The 19,662-nt window shown below is 39.5% G+C and overlaps 1 protein-coding gene and 1 pseudogene across 2 annotated transcripts in view; both read right to left on the minus strand.

Moving 5' to 3' along the window:
- Positions 1-19,662, minus strand: part of EGF (epidermal growth factor) — a 94,522-nt gene that overhangs the window by 63,437 nt on the left and 11,423 nt on the right. The window contains exons 2-5 of one of the 2 annotated variants that reach the window (XM_054591621.1): positions 6,935-7,134; positions 4,701-4,882; positions 4,102-4,329; positions 3,180-3,382 (exon numbers count right to left, since the gene is read on the minus strand). In XM_054591621.1, coding sequence (XP_054447596.1) covers positions 3,180-3,382; positions 4,102-4,329; positions 4,701-4,882; positions 6,935-7,134 — 813 coding nt within the window. Of the gene's footprint in view, positions 1-3,179; positions 3,383-4,101; positions 4,330-4,700; positions 4,883-6,934; positions 7,135-19,662 lie in introns of those variants that run through there. The other variant, XM_054591622.1, reaches the window with a different exon arrangement.
- On the minus strand, positions 17,037-18,837 carry LOC129085406 (polypyrimidine tract-binding protein 1-like; annotated as a pseudogene).

Consider the following 19,662-nt stretch of genomic DNA (forward strand, 5'->3'; position numbering starts at 1 on the left):
AATAGAGAGAGAGAGAGGCTGACAGCTCTGGGCGGAGGTGGGGGATGGGGCAGTGGGTTCGGGGATGGGGGACCGAGCAACAAAAGGAAAAGGACTCATGGAAATGGACAACAGTGCGGTGATTGCAGAGGTGGCAGGGGGCGGGGGATGGGAGGAGGTGGAAGAGGGCATAAGAGGGATAAATAATAATGGAAAAAAAGTACAGTCAAAATCTGAGAAATAATTTGTTCAGCTAATAAACACATAAGTGATGATAGACTTGAATGTCCTGACTTTGAACCAGTAACCAAAAAATGGCTGCAGGCAATGATAAATAACAGCTTCTAAAGCCATTGTGCAAAAGGCTGATGGGAAACTTTGCAATGGATGGACCAGGTTGGCAATACCAGAACTGCTGAGGAATCTTAAACATCGCAAAAGAACAAGAACCAGCCACTGCATGCCCCTGGCCGCCCCCCCGCCGCCCCCCTGGGGTGGTCAGTAGGAAGCATATAATACTGCCTGCAGTAGCACCTATTCAATATTCTTGCAAAAAAAGTCTGAACCTGACCAGGCTTCTAGGCCTAAACTACCTGTTCAGGGAAATACAGAATCACATTAAATGACACCATGGCGATATAATCTGCAAAATCCAGAATGTGAACAATTTTACAAAACAAAGGATCTGGTTTCCTCAATAAACAAATGGCAAGAAAAAGCCTTGGATTAGAAGATAAAGTGAGGTCACAGCTGGGCATGTGAAAACCAGCAAGAAAGCTGGCTGCAAGAAAGAAAATAGAAAAATGATAAAGAGCCATTCCTACCGTTGAAAAGGCATTTCAAGTGGCAGCCGTTTGGTGTCAGAGCAAACCTGCATTAAAAATCCAGCTTTGCCTCAAACCAGTCCTATGCTTGCCCCAGTGACATGTGTCTTTATAAATGTGACCCTAGTCATTAAGAAAATGTCAATAACTATCTATAATACGTTAGAAATATATAGCAATCCATATTTTGCTAAAATTTCTATGAAAAATAAAAAGCTTTGAGAGTTAGAATTGATAAATTTTAATTATATAAAAACAGAAGAACTGGAATCCTGTGTCCTGTTGGTGGGAATGAAAAATGGCACAGCCACTGTAAGTATGGAAATTTCTCAAAAAATTAAAAACAGAAGTGTTATATGATCTTGAAATTAACTTCAAAGGAATTGAGAGCAGGGTCTCAAATGAATGGATCAGAACTGCTGATGAATCTTGAACTTCACAAATGGAACAAGCTTCAGCCACTACATGCACATGTTCATAGAAACATTATTCACAATAGCTAAACATGGAAGCAACCCAAGTATTCATCAACAGATAAATCAACTAGTAAACTGTGGTATATGCATAACATAGTGTATTATTCCTTGAAGAGTAAGAAAATTCTGACATGCGCTACAACATGGTTGAACCTTGAGGACATCAGGCTAAAGGAAATTAGCCAGTTACAAAAGACAAATGCTGTGTGATTCCGCTGTGTGAGGTATTTAGGGTAGTCAAAATCATAAAGATAGAAAGTGGAATGGGGTTGCCAGGGGCTGGGAGACATTATAGTTAAATGGACATGGGCTTTCAGTTTTACCAGATGGAAAGAGTTACAGAGATGGATGGTGGTGATAGTTGCGTAGCAATGGGAATATACATCATGCCACTAACTGTACACTTAAAGTGGCTAAGATGATACATTTTATGTTATATGTATTTTACCACAATAAAAAATTGAATAAAATTATATGGAAAAAATGTTCACATATCTAGGAAGATTCTTTTCCAAGTAACCAAGGGTTTAACAGCAGACACGCCAGCAATAACATAATCAAAATAAATCAGAATCTTGCCTGGGCAGTTGTACTACACTAGTCACTTCCGAAAACAGGTCCATTTCTAGGAGAAGGAAGTTCTCCTTCATGAACTCTCAGAATTAAGGAAATTCAGCAATATTTTGCACATAAAATGAATGTGAAATATTTTGTACCCATGTTGAGGAGAAATACTTTCCATTTTCCAAAGGATATGCTTTCAAACTCTCCTATTAGCTTAAAACTGGAGTCTACATTTAAAGAAATATAGAAGAAAGCAAAAATATTTGTACCTTTAAAAAAAAGTTTGTATACAGTAAAACTAACTGTAACATCACCAAAAGCTGAGCTTGAAGTAATGTCATTCAGATTGCATTAAAAAAAGTACTCGCACTGGCTCTGAAATTCACAGGATAGTCTGTGTCAAGGCAGCCAGGAGAGCACCGCTGCCTAATCAGTGTAACCATGCCAACCAAGTGTGAGATCAATTCTGCGCCAGCTTTCTGACAGCCGGGGGAAAGGTGTGAGTGTGTGAGTGAGAGAAAGAGAAATTTGGGACTGTGACTAGATTCAGGCCATCCACTCATTTTACTAACATTATCTAAAATGATTTATAAATAAATAAATACATGACCACTGAATATAGGGTGGTATAAACAAACAAATAAATAACGAACATGGTCCCTGCCTACATGGCATTTATAATCAAGTGTAAGGAAAATAAAAAAGAAAACAAAGTAATATGTAATTATACCTCGCAATGAGTTCAGTGAAGGGTGTACTGAAAGAAAAATAGGAGGTGAGGGTCCCGCTTTGGTTGGATGCCCAGGGAAGGTTATCTGAGGACATTACTTTTAAGCTCAGAGCTGAAGAGAAGTGCAGGCAGAGAGAAGAGTGACTGCAGAAGCATAAAGGCACGGCAGAACGGGGCATTCTGAGGAGCTACAGAAGGCCCGTCTTGCAGTCCAGCCAGAGGAGGAGGAGAAGGAGGACTAGATGCGGGCGGTCAAATATTGATAGGCTTGGCAAAAGATTACATTTCAATCTAAATGCAAAGGGAAGATTTTGAAAGATTTTAAGCAGAAAGCTAGTGGTTATGATTAACTATTTAAAGGCAAAAGAGGAAAAGAGAAGGATTATCTGATGAATGGCTACTACAGTAGGCCAAAAATGCTGCTGGTTGTCCGGACTGTGATGGCAGCAGTGGAGGAGAGAAAGTGATGGAAAGGACTTGGCGGTAGATGGCAAAATGGGGATGAGGCAGTGGAAGAAATCAAGGATAACCCCACAGTGTCTGGCTTGAGCAAGTGGACAGAGGCAATTAAGTGCCAGATCCTGTTCGAGGTCCAAGATGACTCACCAGACGCCCAAGGATCACGCTCCACCTTGGGCTGTACGAATGGGTGCACTACTTTAATTCCACCAGGTGGTGCAAATGATGAGTTGAGGTTAATTCTAACCATATTCTTCCCAGTGTGTTTGTTAGCTATCCAAATTGTCTTCTTTCTCCATGTTGAATAGAAGATACGGTCACCAAAAAGGGACATTGAAAATAAAGTGTGCCTAAAAAACATAAAGTAGAGCAAAATATTTCTTTCTGGCCTTATTAAAGTTTCACTTCATTTCAATTTATCGGCTCAATTTTAATCACTTACCTGATTGTTTGGGGGGTTTTTAGGTTTAGAAACAAGTACTAAGTTTAACATTTTATGTAATCATAATCTGAGGTAATAGGATATAATTTCTAGCTCGATTCATTATCTCATTCTTTTGCTAATCAGCAAATAAGTGTGATGGACATAAAATAGGGAAGAAAATAGGAACAGGACAAGACTTGTGGTTTTGTCTGTTTCACACAGGACTAATTTCTGCCTCTTGCCAAAAGCTGGAGAGTTGGTTACTGGCAAGATAACAAATCAAATGTGTATGACTTCACATATGCATGATGTAATAATTCCAAGAAATTAACTATAACCAGCCCGTGAAAATTTATTACATGCCAAATACTCGGTTAGTTATTTTTATTTGTTTACTTACTTTTGCAATAACCCCAAGAAATAGGTACTATTATTATCCTCATATTAAAGGAAACTGAGGATAAGCGAAGTCATGTAACCTGCCCAAAGTGACTTGTGTAATAGATGGTAAATCTGGAACTTGAACTCAAGGCTCCAAAATCTCTATTAAACCTCTATATTGGTTTAACTGGGAAAAGTACAATTAACTTATCATGCAAACTTTAAACGGCGATTGTTTTATTTTACACTGGAACCAAAACTTACTGTGCAAGATGTTTGCTGAAATGGATAGAACCTCCACCATAATCACACGAACAAATACGAGAATTTCCTCCTTCTCTGCTGTACTGAATCCAAAAGAGCCGTTTATCAAGCACATCCAAAGACATGGCTGCTATTTTCTCTGATGTTTCTAGCAGAATCTTTACTTCAGCACCACTGAGATCTGCTCTGTGAAGCCTGCCAGCCACCTCTGAAGACCAAAATACGAACCTGTGGGCAAACACATTAATTATACAAAATTGAATGTAAGGTCACTTGAGTGGCCAACTCTCTCAGTGTTCCCGAAGTCCCCAGATGTCTACACAGGACAGGTTTGACTATTTTGAATGAAAATTCAATTTAACAAATACTTATTGCTCTATTATAGATTTTCCATGTGATTTCAAGTAAGAGGAGAATTATGCTTCTACAGTAGGGAGCCATGCTAGTCAGGGAGTCTGCTGTGGTTCACATTCAGGCCGGCGTCAGAATGGAAAGGGTCTTCTTCTACTATAAAAGAGGGCCTTGGTCTCAATAAGAAGGTCCCTTTGAGTCAAATGTTGAGATTCTATGAGTTTTCATCAGAAAACAGCAGAATTTACCTTTCTACTGGATCAACTGCTACGTCTGCAGGATATTTTAAGGTGCTTAAGAGAACACGGGAATTGTTTCCTTTCATATCTGTTACTGTAATGATTCCTTCCTGTTGATTTGACCAAATAATTTCTTCATTTATCCAATTAATTGCCATTCCTGAAACATTTTTCTCTACATTGAATACTCTCTGTAAAAATCAAATTTCAAAATTGTTATTAATATTTCCCCATTCACAATGAAATTGTTTCTATAAAAGCCTATTCTTTTAACCACTTAACACTATTGTACATTCACAAAATTGTTTTAATGGTAAAATAAGCACAGCTATAGCGCCGTTGTTTGGAGGCAGCGATGTTGACCCTCCCATGTGAATACTTCTGGGCATAGTATTAATAGCATTGCTTTGAAGTGGAAAGTAATGCTCTACTTATTAAAATTAGGCAATCAACCATAATGCATTAACTTCAACTATAGTAACAGTGGAATTTCAATGCTACCTTAAAAAGTTTATGTAATTTCACTTGCTAATGGAATTTTTCAAGATTCTTGCCTGAATCCAATTCCAAGCTTTACCAAATTCTGGCAAGATTCCCTTGGAGTCTGTGCACAGAGTCTGATGTAGATGAATTTTTCATTAGGACCCCACTTTTCTTCTGGCCACTCCTTCTCCATCAGGCCCCCTCCTTTCTACAATCCCCAGTGCTCTTGCACTATGACCCTATGACCTGAAAAACAAGGCTTCTCTTTATGTCTCTTGGGCAGAGTTTCTTGCTCTCTCATTTGAAAACAACCCAACAAAAACCTTTGTGTGCAGGTAAACTGGTCTCTTGGGGGTGCAAGGGTGGGAAGAGGGGCGAAGCCCCAATTTGTACGGTTGCAGATATCCGTGGTGTAAATATTCCCATCATTGCTGATCTCCAGCTACTGACCTGACCATTCTGAACACATTTGGGCAGAGATCTAACATTCTCATGAGCTTGTACTGTGCCTACATCTCAAAAACAGTAATCTGGGCAATCCATTGAGCCAATTGCTCATATATTAATATAGAGTTCACCCAAGTAAATTGTTTACATTTTAATGGTTGTCCTTTATAAACAAAGTTTTAACTCAAAGGTGGGAATATCATAGTGAATTTTAGGCATCAGGCCAATCTTTTCCTAATGGCTTGACATAAATTCACAACTGTTTAACATTTTTTCCTATTCTGTGATAGGAAACCCTCCAGATTCTTAGACTTAAAATTTTGAAACAATTCTACAGATGGCTGGAAAGTAATGAGTAACCATCCTTGTTAAAAGTGACATTAGCAAATATTAAAGATGTGATAAAACAGATTAGCAACTAATTGAAGCTTTTAAGAATAATTGAAAAGAGAAGGTTTGGTTAAAAAAAAAAAACCAAAACAGTGGGCACTTTGTTCTGGGAATAAATGCTTAAGGTTTCCCTAGTCATGTGCTGTTAGTAATCTATCTCCCAGGAATAGAAAGAACATTCCTTCTGGGACTTATTTAAGTGTTCTACCAGTTAAAAAGAAAGATTAAAGAACTTTTATATGTACTTGAAGCAAAATATTTTATATCTATCTGCTTTGTTATTTTTTTCAGAGTGCAAATAACTTGAGAATACAAAGAAAAAAGTTTTTCCTCCTAAATATCAGGTGCCAAAGCCCGCTACAGCTATTGTAGGTATATAAAGCACGGTTTCTCCACCTCAGTACGACTGGCATTTGGGGCTGGCTAATTCTTTGTCGTGGCTCTGTCCTGCACCACATCCTCCCTGGCCTCTGCCCACCAGGTGCCAGTAGCACATCCTCCCTCCTCCCCAGGTCAGTTGTGACAACTGGAAATGTTATCAGACATTGCCAAATATCACCTGAGGGCCAAAATTTTCCCCAACTGAGAACCATGGGAGTAAAAAATAGTCATGTAAATAATCTGCTTTAACTATAAAATGGTGATCTGTCTTAATAAACTGACATATTTTCAAAATTACATAGTCATCCTCACTTTTTAGTTTTGGGAGCTTCTGAATATCAATACTGAGCCCATGAATAGCACATTCTTGGGCTTATTCAGTAACATGCCACAGATGCAGATTAAATATATACCTACAAATGCCACACACACATTCAAATTATAATGTAATTTTTGTTTATCTATATATTACTAATTAACTATTATGATGTGTGTCAGCTTATACAAAAGTTCCTCAAATACTTTGAGAATCGGTACTTTACCTCTTGCCTTGTCCCATTCAGAAAAACTCTTTGCAAAAGTTGTTTTTCTAGATCTACCCAATAGATTCTTTCTTTGTTGTAATGAAAATCCATGATCACTGACACGCCAGCATCTGTCACCAATTTGTCATGATTGGTTCCTTCCAGGTCAATTCTATAGATACTATTTCCATGAGAAAAAATTAAGAAGGGTGCAGGACCTGAGTGGGAAAAAAGAAATCAATCTGTGTATTTTTAATGAAATTTTATTTGATTTAGACAAAAATACTTCCCCATGACAACACAAATATTATTAATTTTTAATTCCTGGTTTTATATTTTAAATAAAGGCTACTATATAGAGAATGAAGAGTTTCTATACATGTTCGCAATTAATTTTGTATTTATCTTCTTTACAAATTGTAAAAAACGAATGTCACCAAATTGTGAAAAAGAACTATTTGAAGAGAAAAGCACTTTTTTCTCTTATCTATAAAATGACATTTTATGTTAAAAAAGAAACAACACACAGTATTCTATTGTGGAAAGGTGTTATATGAATGTAAATTTTAATTACATAAATTAGAAATAATATCACAGATACTATCATTTTTTAACATAGTCCCCCCTTTGCGTCTCGCTCAGGGACAGAGACTTCAGGGCAAGGGTGTGGAAGAAGAAGGTGAGAACTATCGGTCTTCAGTGGGAGCAGGAAAGATTGAAGTGCTGCTCTGTGAAAGCTCTGAGCTATTCTGCTCCTATTAGCATTGCCACAAAATACCGGATGCTCAGTTAAATTTGAATTGCACATACATTGATTGCATGGGACACACTTACACTTAAAAATTATTCACTGTTTACCTGGAATTCAAATTTAACTAGGTGCCCTATGTTTTTATTTGCTAGAGCTGAGTGGTGCACCTCACTGGATCTCTTGATTCCTTCAGGGCCTTGCCATGTTCCCTAACATGTGTCACCTGGAGTCCGGTCCTCTTTCAGGTGGTGGCCACCTACCCACTCTGACTCCCAAGTACTTAACACCTGTTTGAGAATCTGACACATCTTTTTGGAAACCTCAGCATAAATTACCAGCTGACTCCACAAAGAGCTTGCCTTTGATGCTCCAGGATGCTGCCAGGGAATAGTTCCATCCCCCTGTAGCCAGGTTAGTTTTCTTGGTCTCTGCTGTCTGAGGGTGAGGAGACTCCCTGCCACTCTGCCTTCAGATAGTTATGGAACCACTAGGATAAGTGGGAGATTGGAGACAATTCTAATGTATTCTTGCTTCCCTGCTGGGCATACTCCATTCTGTTCTTACATTAGACTTTAATACCTTTATATGACATAATATATGTATTTATTGTTCCGAGTATTAAACAAGATGATGGGTTAACAACATTCTACTAAGAGATTATGTTCTACAGTCAGAAAATACTAACTCTATTTTAGAGGCCATGTCAGAATAGAGACATGAGAGGAAGGAAGGAGTATAAGATTATTAGAGTTTGAAATAGGTGCTGGCATAAATGTCTAAGAAAATTAGTTCAAATCACTCTTCTTGTGTCTTTTCCATAACACAACCCCCTGCTGCAGAGATGTGTAGGAGAGCCCATTCTGCATCGCTGCCCTATTTGTAGAATAAGAGGAATCATAGAGGAAACGGAAAGGGCATTGGGCTGAGAGCCAGCAGGCTGGTTTCCAGTGCTGGTTCCATTACCTTCTCTGGGCATCTCACAGGACCTCCCTGCTTATATCAGAGGATTATTGGGGAAATAAATAAAATTACAGGTGTGAAAATATTTCGTTAATTGTGGAGCACTACACAAATGTGATTCATCATTATTTATTCCCAGAGCCAAGTTCTCCCTACGTAGGTCTGTGCTATGGTTCAGATTTGAACCCATGGACTAGAATGTTGGCATAGCTCCTCTCTCCCATGGCAATGTGTCATGGGGAAAGGGAAGGCAACAGGAAAAGGCACCTGGCCAAGAGCTAATCTGTGGGCCACAGATTGCTGTGGCGTATTCTCTTCGAAATGTGTATCAGGCATTCTCTATAAACTAAATAAATGTTCCCAACATATATTATTAATTTCCTAATATGTTACTATATTGATGAGAATAAGAAAACATTTTATTTATTTAAAAGTATAACTAAATGGGAGATTTCCAGGCTAAAAAAAAAGGAGGAAGGAAAGGTACTCTAAACATTTTAGTCAGAACACAGCATAATGCTATGTACATTATATGTGCTCAAATTTTTTACTAATTTTTACAAATTTTAACTAATGAAGAAATAATTGTATTTTATTTATTTGCCTGGGCTATTTACCAAAAGGAACAAAGCCAAAGACACTAGCAGATCTAGCAAATTCATAAAAGCAGAGTTTATCCTATGGTAGTTCTTTTACTACTACTAGTACTACTACTACTACTACTAACAATAATACAACACAGACTTTCGCTTCCTGATCTCATTTATCTTTAAGATAATACCATGAGGTAGAGAGGCCAGATTTGATTTGCCAACAGGTAAAAGAGAAAAGAAGAATCTGAAGAATACTTAGATCCATTAAACACAAACCATAGGATTAACTTCAGTAACTTTTCAAAAAACAAATAGAGAATTTATAAAATACTAACAAATATGAATTAAAAAATTTTATCACATTTTTCCTATTCATTGTGAATCATAGCATCTAGGCTTTATCATAGCCCCGTAGAGGGGGAAGGTCTTACTTGTTACCTAATTCAGTGTTTCTCCAAATCGTTCCCTCAGAAGAGCCCCACAGGCCCTGTGTGTGTGTCTTTTGCCGATCCCTTCCCTTGAGAGTCCAATCCAGTGTGGCTGGGCTGAATCTATTTTTTGAAGAGACACTCCAGGTGATTCTTACGTTTTGGTGAATTTGGAAAACACAGATCTAGCTCAGATGAGAAAATTTAATAATGTTTCCCAAAGTCCCACTGCTAGTTAGTGGTAGAGTTGGAATTAGAACCCAGATACCAAGCTCCCAATCCAGTATTCTTTCCTGCTTTGGTCTGGGTTGTCCTATATCAAGATGTTACTATCTTTATTTTATTTATGTGACTGATTTTAATTCCACTTCCTTCTAAACACTGTTCATTTTTCCTACACTGGATGCATCATTTTATGTAAATCAGGGCCTGGGCTGAATATCAATATTTGTAGACATGAAACTAAATATCTACATGACGTTTAGATCAAATGTAATATGATCTAAAAGAAAATGAAAGACTGTGAATTAGGCTTGGTGAAATAATCATTATTCTATACCACCACTGGAAATGATAAATAAGTTAGTGTTTTCTCAGACCTGTCAAAGACTGTAAACAATGGTGTGTGGTACGTGTGGGGATTTGAATGCCAGCAGGGTGTGCATGTTTGAATAGCTAAACTTTCCCACGTTGAAACCTATGGCATTTATTTTGGGTGCAGTTCAGCAAGAGGAAAGTGCATAGAAAGTCAAACATCATTTCTAAGGAATACAACCCCAAAGACAGCAAACAGGTCACAAGAAACCAATTGGAACCTCTGACCTCTTAACCTGGGGATTAGGAGGGGATCCTCTTGAATTACAGTGGAGCCCAGACTCTTTGGAGCATAGTAAGGATTTTTATTAGTGATTACCAAAAACTGGGGCCTCCATGGCTCAGAGGTCAGTTACCAAAAAGCAGGCTTTGATTGAAGTGGGTGGCAGACACAGACTATTTCACAGCAGGCCCTCTCCATCTACTCTGAGTCTGTGGGAGTGGCTCTACTTAGGTCAGTGGGAAAAGAAATGGACTGTCTTCTGCAGGCCTTGGGGCAAAGGCTCATCAGACCTAGTTAACACATAAGTGATACTGACAGACAGATTAACAAGAAATTTTAGTCTTCTCTCAGGCCCATACTGCCACCTACACTCACTAGCACAGGTTCCTGCTGTGACTCTGGAGACAGACTGACAGCTCACAGAACGAAGAGAGAAAAGGGAACTCTAGCTCTGGCCTGGCAGCTCAGTTGGTTTGAGTCTCATCCCAGACACCAAAATGTTGTGGGTTTGATGTCTGGTCAGGGCGCATGCCTAGGCGGAGGATTGTATCCCCACTCAAGACATGTATGAGAAGCAACCAGTGGATGTTTCTCTCTCATATCTCTCTCTAATATCAATAAACATACCTTCAGGTAAGGATTAAAAACATTTTTATAGGCCAATATGGAGGCATAGGTAGATAGACTTTGCCTCCTTGCACAACCAAAACAAGGACAACAACAAATTTAAAAACAAAAAATAACTAGAACTGCCAGAAAATTGAACTGTATGAAAGTCCAACAATCAAAGAGTTAAAAAAGAAACACCCATCCAGACTGATAGGAGGGGCAGAGACGGGCAGCTGGGGCGGAGAAGAGGAGCAGCACGGTGGTAGTTTGGTGGACCAGGTGGTCCCACGTTTGCATGCAGATAAACTGGGAGAAGCAGCTGGGGAGCGAGACAGATCATGCAATCCAGGATTCCAGTGGTGGGAGGGGGGAAAGCCTCAAAACTTTTGGCTATAAAAATCTGTGGGGGTTGTGGCAGCAGGGGAAACTCCCAGCCTCACAGGAGAGTTCATTGGAGAGACCCACAGGGTCCTAGAATGTACACAAACCCACCCACCCATGAAACAGCACTAGAAGGGCCCAATTAGCTTGTGGGTAGTGGAGGAAGTGACTGAAAGCCAGCCAAGAGCCAAGCAAGTAGCATTGCTCCACATCGGACTCCTCACCCACAGACAACGTCACAATGCAGCGACCTGGGTTGCCCCACCCTGGCGAATACCTAAGTCTCTGCCCCTCCCAACATAACAGGTGCACTGAGACAAAGAAATATGGCCCAAATGTAAGAACAGATCAAAACTCCAAAAATAGAACTAAGTAATAAACAGATAGCCTATCTATCAGATGCACAGTTCAAAACACTGGTAATCAGGATGCTCACTGAATTAGTTGAGTATGGTGGCAAAATGGAAGGAAAAGTGAAGGCTATGCAAAGTGAAATAAAGAAAAATATACAGGGAACGAACAGTAAAGGGAAGGAAACTGGGACTCAAATCAACGATTGGGAGCCGAAGGAAGAGATAAACATTCAACCAGAAAAGAATGAAGAAACAAGAATCTAAAAAATTAGCTGAGGCTTAGGAACCTCTGGGACAACTTTAAACATTCCAACGTCTGAATCATAGGAGTGCCAGAAAGAGAAGAGGAAGAGTAAGAAATTGAAAACTTATTTGAAAAAATAATGAGGGAGAACTTCCCCAATCTGGAAAAAGAAATAGACTTCCAGGAGATCCAGGAAGCTCAGAGAGTCCCAAAGAAGCTGGACGCAAGGAAGCAAACACCAAGACATATCATAATTACGTTACCCAAGACTAAAGATAAGGAGAGAATCTTAAAAAGCAGCAAGAGAAAAGGAGAGAGTTACCTACAAAGGAGTTCCCATAAGACTGATTTCTCAAAAGAAACCCTGCAGGCAAGAAGGGGCTGGAAAGGAGTATTAAAAGTCAGGAAAGCTAAGGACCTACACCCAAGATTACTCTATCCAGCAAAGCTATCATTTAGAATGGAAGGGCAGATAAAGTGCTTCCCAGGTAAAGGTAAGGGAGTTCATTATCACCAAGCCCTTATTATATGAAATTTTAGCGGGACCTATCTAAGAAAAAGAAGAGGATCAAAAACTATAAACAGTAAAATGACAAAAAACTCACAACTATCAACAACTGAACCTAAAAAAAACAAAAACAAAAACAAACTAAGCGAACAAATAGAACTGGAAGAGAATCACAGAAATGGAGCTGGCAGGGGGATAATAGGGGAAAAGGTACAGGGAATAAGCATAAATAGTAGGTACAAAATAGACAGGGGGAGGTTAAGAATAGTATAGAAAATGGGGAAACCAAAGAACAAATATGTACGGCCCATGGACATGAACTAAGGGGGGCAGGAATGCTGGTCGGAGGGGCAATGCAGGGTGGAGGGAAATAAAGAGGAAAAAGAAATGGGACAACTGTAATAGCATAATCAATAAAATATATATCTATATTAATTTTTTTTAAGTAAAGAAAAGGGAGCTCTAGATGTTCAGGAGTCAATGACCTCATGAAAAAAAGATTGTCGACTTATCTGATGGACCTGCTGGCAGAGAGCCTGATGCCTCCTCATACTGCTCCCACCAGAAGACCCACGGACTACTACCTCTCAAGGGGATGAGAGGTAAATGATAAATGATATCTTGGAATTTATGAAGTGCAGAAAGTTTTATTTCACTCTAAAAGACTATCCCCGTTTCTTTTTTTCAATTATGATGTTTAAAAGGGCACACATTTACTTCTTGAGCAATCATACCCTTCTTCTCAGCTTATTCATGAGCATCAAAATTCAGCACAGGTGAGACAGAACGATGCCAGGTGACTCAGAAATAATATGTGACTCAGAAAGGGGAGCCAGAAAATGTAAATTTAAATCTTAATTCTGTAAAGCAAGCTCTGGGGCTCAATTTTGCTTCCTGAAAATTGCAAATGAAGATTGCCGCCCTAGTCCCTGAGTGGTAGGAATGTGTCATCTGGAGCAGAAATAGCCCCTACCTGGACCTCACGTCAACTGCATTCTTATGATCAAGCCTAAAAAGAGGCCTGCTCCCAAGTTCTCAGAATAGTAACTGAGACTAGTAGGTTCTACATAATTGTTTCTTTCAACAGAACTTCTCGCAGGTTTTAATGTGCTTTACACATTTTGATTCTCCAAGAAGGTAGGTGGTGAATAGCATTGGAAGAATAATAGCCAACATTTGTGTGTTATCTCTGGAGTTGCACATTGAAAGCATTATTTCACTTCATTGGGTAAACATAAAAATTTACTTTTTTTTTTTTTACACAAAAATACAGGAGGTAGGCGCTCTCAGCATCTTCATTTTCCAGGAGAAGAAACTGAAGTTTAGAGCAGTTAATTGCCATAGTTACATGGCCAATAAATAACAAAGTGGAGGTTTAAAGTCATGTCTTTCTGATTACAGATTCTAGCTTTTAAATACCATGATACTTGTCACAAACTAAATTCACCCAAAGCTCTTACTGTTAAATGTCTTGTAGTTCAGCTGTGTCAAGGAACCCCACTCAGGAAACCCTGTTCTAGCAATGTTCACCGTAAGGCCAGATTCTCCGTACCCATGTTCCAGGAACTGATTAGAAAGTGTGTCCCTTTAAGTGGGTTCCTATAATTAAATCACCTAGATAATTTTGTAATTAATTCCATGATATATTGCACCCCAATACAATGTATTTCTTGCATTCCTTGGTTAATGGTCCCTTTCTCTATTTTCAAAACAGCTGCATGTCATCTTCAAATCTTTCTCTGCTTCCCTTACCTTCTTCCTTCTTTGATGTTATTGCCTTTCTCTTATAAGGACAATTAGAATCCACCTAAATAATCCAGGATAACCATCCCATCTCAGATCACATTTGGGAAGTCCCTTTTATCATGTAAGGTAGTATCGACAGGTTCTAAAAACTAAGACGTAGACATATTTGGGGGTTACATTCAGCCTACAACAGTTAAAGACGTTCAGCATCTTTCCATAGACTTATTTACCATCTGTTTAACCTCTTTGATGAAGTATGTGCTTAAATCCTTTGCCTACTTTTAAGTAGATTATTTATTTTCTTGTTGCATTTGAAAAGATTTTTAAAAAATATATTTTGTCAGATATGCAATTTGCAAATGTTTTCCTCCAACATGCAGCTGTCTTTTCATTCTCTGACATTGCCTTTGTCAGAGCAAAAGTTTTTGTTTTGATGAGGTACAATTTATCAATTTTTTTTATATCATGTTTTTGCTGTCATTCCTAAGAACTCTTTACTTAACCGGAGGACACAAAGATTCCTCCTATGTTTTCTTCTAAAAGTTTTACAGTTTTACATCTTCAACTTAGATCTATGATCGATTCTGAGTTCATCTTTGTATAAGGTGTGCAGTGCAGGCTGAGGTTCATTATTTTGCTCATGGGTGCCTAACTGATCCAGCATCATTAACTGAAAAGACTGTCCTTTCTCCACTGAGTTGCTTCTGCACCTTCATCAAAGATCAAATGACCATATTCATATAAGTCCATTTCTGGACACTCTAGTCCATCTCATTAATTTATGTGTCTGTCTCTTGACTAATACCACAGTTCAGTATAACTTTTTTAAAAAAAAACTCACAATAATGCAGTTTTGAAGAACAGTGAGCCATGTTTTAAGGTTCTTGTGCTATAATTTTTCATCTTAAGTAAATGTTTAAATATACCTGGGCTTGTCAGTATAAATTATGCACAATTTTATTTAAAGACTACTGCTATCAGACTAAAGTACTTTTGCCAGCCTTAAAGTATTAGTTTTCCAGATGTTACAGGCACACACGCACATACACACACATGAAAAGGCTCCAAAATCCATCTCCGAGCTTTGCCACTGTGTTTTCTACTCGCTGCTGAATGTGTCTGGTTGGACATGCCACAGCCCCCAAAGTCCCTCTGCAGGTCAAAAATTGCAATTATGCCCATCTTTTTATTAGTTTTCATTTATTGAAAAGATTGAATTTGACACAGGAGTTTAAAAATTTGCTTGAAAGTTCCATGTATTTTGATATTTTAGTCTTTGACAGATGTCATAAACAAAAAAAGGCATTTCACAATTATAATTATATCTGCATGAAATGAAAAAATGCTTTACTGGCTGTGTGTATAAAAAAATCACAAAATATACTCTGTAATTAAATCCATCAATTATTCACAAATTTTGTTGAATTAGACTAGCAAATATCTATCTTCCTAGATTTTAATCAGGAAATGCAAATTAACCAGAAGATATTGTATTTTATATTTGTATTTTTATTTACTTACTTATTTTTTAAATCACTTTAATTCATATCTCCCCACATTACAAACTGTCAGTCAGGCAGTGGAATGCGCCATGCTCCACATTATCACACTGAGCCTGTAATTGCTGGTATCAAAATATACATCTGTGTCACCATAAAAGAATAAATATTTACACCCCTGTGCTTCCCCAACATGAACACTCAGGGGTCCAGGCCCACGGAGGAAGGGCCGGTCAGCACAAGGTCTGTGCACAGGGAAGTCCCTTGGACCCAGGAGTGCAGGACTACACAAGGTGAAGGAGACAGTTAAAATTCAGTGGCTGTTGTTGCACCTCAAGGGTTCCCAGCTTTATAGGCAGCCACAAAACAAAAAACCTCTGGTCCAAAATTTGCAGGAAAAAAGAAACCCCCAAAATTTAAGAGCCCTTGTCCTCCCAGAGGATAGGTTAGGTGTAAGGCCTCTGGAGGTCTCAGGTCTGGGGCTTTCCAGGAAGAACCCGTCTCCTCAGGGCCCCCCCCCGCCCCCGCACCGGCATCTGCCCTGGAAACTAGATCCTGCCCTAAACTTAAGTACAAGGAATAAAATTAAAAGTACAGTATACAAGGTCATATAAGGGGGAAATTTAGATAACGCCCATACCATTTTTATCATCTTGTTATGTAAAAAGTTACTTAAAACTATTTCTTTTGCATGTAAATGAAAATTAGAATACTTGGTCAACTTGGAAATATTGCTACGCACAGATGTCTGCAACGGCATCAAAGCACAATACAGAGATTTACAATGAAAGAAAGCTTCAAGCCGAAGAAGATCCAGGGACACACCCTCAGGGATCTCAGCCCGAGAGGCATGCCTCAAGCCAGGGGTGGGGAGGATCACACACCTGATTAAATAGAGGGTCGGGATGTTGGCAGACCCTGCAGCTGGCAGCTTCCTGCCATGCCAGGCACATGATCCCTGCAGGAGCTCTCCCCTCTGTCCCCAAACCCATAAGCATTTGCTACTACAAGAAAGCTCCTCCAGAGCAGTGAGTTTTAAAGAACAAGAAAGCCTAGTGGAGGTTTGGGACCACCCACCCTGCAGGCTGCAGAAGGCACAGGCCAGGGACCAGACAGGAGAAGGCATAGTGTCCACGCGTCACCAAGAACCTGAGACTGGCATGCTGCCTCCCCAGGTTAGCAAGGTGAATTAGATTTAATTTTTTAAACAACAGATAAACTGATTTCTCTTTTGAAAAATAAAATCTCTGATCTTTTATGGTCACTTCAGTTGCTTTTAAAGTGGCTGTTTTCTGGAATGATAGGAGTTGTCACCAGGACCTTCCAGCAAGCTGGTCCTTGGTGGTGGGGCCTAGATGGTGGACTTGGAGGACACCTGCCGGTGGTGGTTCTCACCCCAATTGTAGTTGTGCAGGTCAATAAGCTCCTGGATGGCTCCCTCCACTGAACCCATCTGGGTCAGCATCATCTTGCTCACCCTGCGGAAGAACTTGAACCCGTTGACACCTCTGCTGTACCTATAGAAAAGGATCTTCTGGTCGTCCTCAAATATGGGGGGCAGGATGTTGCAGAGGTACAGGGTAGCTGAGGGTGGGAAGATGTTCTGAAAGTTCTTGGAGCCTGGCTTCCTGGAGCAGTGCAGGGATGAGTTCCTGGAGCCCTTAGCTGCATGTCCTGGGGCTTGGAGAGTGTGATGCGTACCGGCTCTCCGTGCAGATTTTACTTGTCGAGGTGGCTCATGGCCAGCTGGGCTTGGCTCCCATTGGCCATCTGCACCAGGGCACTCTTCTTATTGAACAAAATCTTCATCCGCTGCACATCAACATACATGCTGAAAAGAATAAGAGGCTTTGGGGTATGACTTGAGGAACTGAGGATGCTGACAAGCAGGCCCTGCCAGGCCTGGGATGGAGATCCGCTGCTGCCACCGACAGGATGGCCGGAGGGGCCAGGGGCCCCGGCACGCCGGGAACGGAGCAGTGTGCAGGAATGGCAAAGGTGGGAGGGAAACTAGCTCCTGCGCAGGGAGAGGCTGACATTGTATCAGGTGCACTGATGGCAGAGGCCATGGTCTGATCCAGCGAGGGCTGGCTGTCGCTGGAGGGCAGGTGTAGTCTCTGTTCTGGTCCATGTTGCACTTGGCAGTGGAGGCTGGTGAGCCTGGAAAAGTCAATGCTGAGTGTGCAGCAAGCATTGTATATTTTATTAAAAAATATATTAAAAGAGACAAAAATTCTTTATTTGGAAGTTTAAAAAAATAGTTTGGAAAAATTCTATTTACCAAGTTTTTATTTTAAAAAATGCTGTGCACATGAGAACTTTTAACAGATATGTTGACTTTGTTAAACAACCTAATCTCATAACATTGGAAACATTTCCAACATCTGTTTTCAAACTGTTCTCTTCACACACAAATTTCTCACAATCAGCCGTCACTTTCTCACTCATTGTTAAAATGCCACCTTTAACTTGGAGAAAGTTCTGTTCCTCTATTTTTCTGAATAGCATACTAGTGATACCTATTTATTGTCACAGAAATGGTCCAAAATATTTAAACACTTCTGCTTTTTTACATTAGAAAACTTTGTAATATTTAATTGTTTTCTTAAGTGCTTTGATTCAAGATACTCTGTGGGAAGCATGTGGGACAAATAATTTCATGGTTGTTCCCCATCCAATATAAAGTATTATAAGGAGTCCTGTCTCTTCTTGTTTTTATAGGAGTAATGACAGCAATAGGTCCCATTGCACTTTGTGCATTTCCAGTTTCAACTTCCTTTCTGCGCTGCTTCCCTGCGAGACGATGGCAAACTGCGGTCCAGGGCCCGTCGGGGGCTCACCTGAGAGCCCTTCTGCTGATGTTTCAGTGAGTGCAGTGGCTCCATCACACATTTGTTAACATGTAAAGAAGTCATTGACCATGGAGAAAATTTCTTCTCTGATGCATTTTTTAAAATTGGCTAATGAAAAAGTATCACAGGCAAATGAAAGAGTGGCTAGGATCACTGGCACTGGACACAAAACATACCCATGTTGACGCTTTACTGGCTTTACTACTTACTAGCTGAGTGACTGGAGGGGTTCAGAACAGGTCACCCCAAGATGAGCCTCTGTGATATGCAGATTATTTTTGATCTTAAGGCAATTGAAACCTTGCAGGCTCAAAGGAAACTCTGCCTCCTCTGACTACCTAGAAGAATTTGAATTAGGTGCCTTGCCCATAATAAGGGGTTATCATAAATAAGTTTTTTGACCTCTCTATATGGCAGGGCAAACTACTAATTACTGACCATCTGCTCTTCTTATCATCCTGCAATTGCCCTCTGAAGCCCCAAGGTGACTTACCTCATCCTTATCTCAGAACATCATATATGAACATCTCATTTTAACTTTCTGTCTCTAAACCTCTCATGTATGCAGATTCCCGTGCACGTGCAATTAAATTTTACTTTCTTTCTTGTAATTCTATCTCATGTCAGTTTGATTATTCAACCAGCCAAAGGAGCCACAGGAAGGAAGGATTTTTTCCCCCTTCCCTATAGATCTTCAGCTCATTGCTTAACCTCTCTGTGCATCAGTTTCTTCATCCTTAAAATGGAGATGATATAGTACTTACCTCATAGGATTACTTTGAAGACTAAATAAATGAATTCATGCCAAGTGCTCAGAACTTTTTCTCATTAATGTTAACTATTAGTTTTTAGAAAATACCATAAAGTGAGATATATTAGAAAACACCTTTCCTTTCACCCAGCTGTGCAATTTTTCTAATGCTTATTTCTTGAAAATTTTAGGAATGCTTTCTATGAAGTTTTCAGTAGTATTTGCTGACAAAACAATACATTTTAATCTGCTGT

The sequence above is a fragment of the Pteronotus mesoamericanus genome, unplaced genomic scaffold (assembly GCF_021234165.1).
Source record: "Pteronotus mesoamericanus isolate MK-2021 breed Mesoamerican mustached bat unplaced genomic scaffold, CSHL_Meso_final scaffold_232, whole genome shotgun sequence".
Taxonomy (NCBI): domain Eukaryota; kingdom Metazoa; phylum Chordata; class Mammalia; order Chiroptera; family Mormoopidae; genus Pteronotus; species Pteronotus mesoamericanus.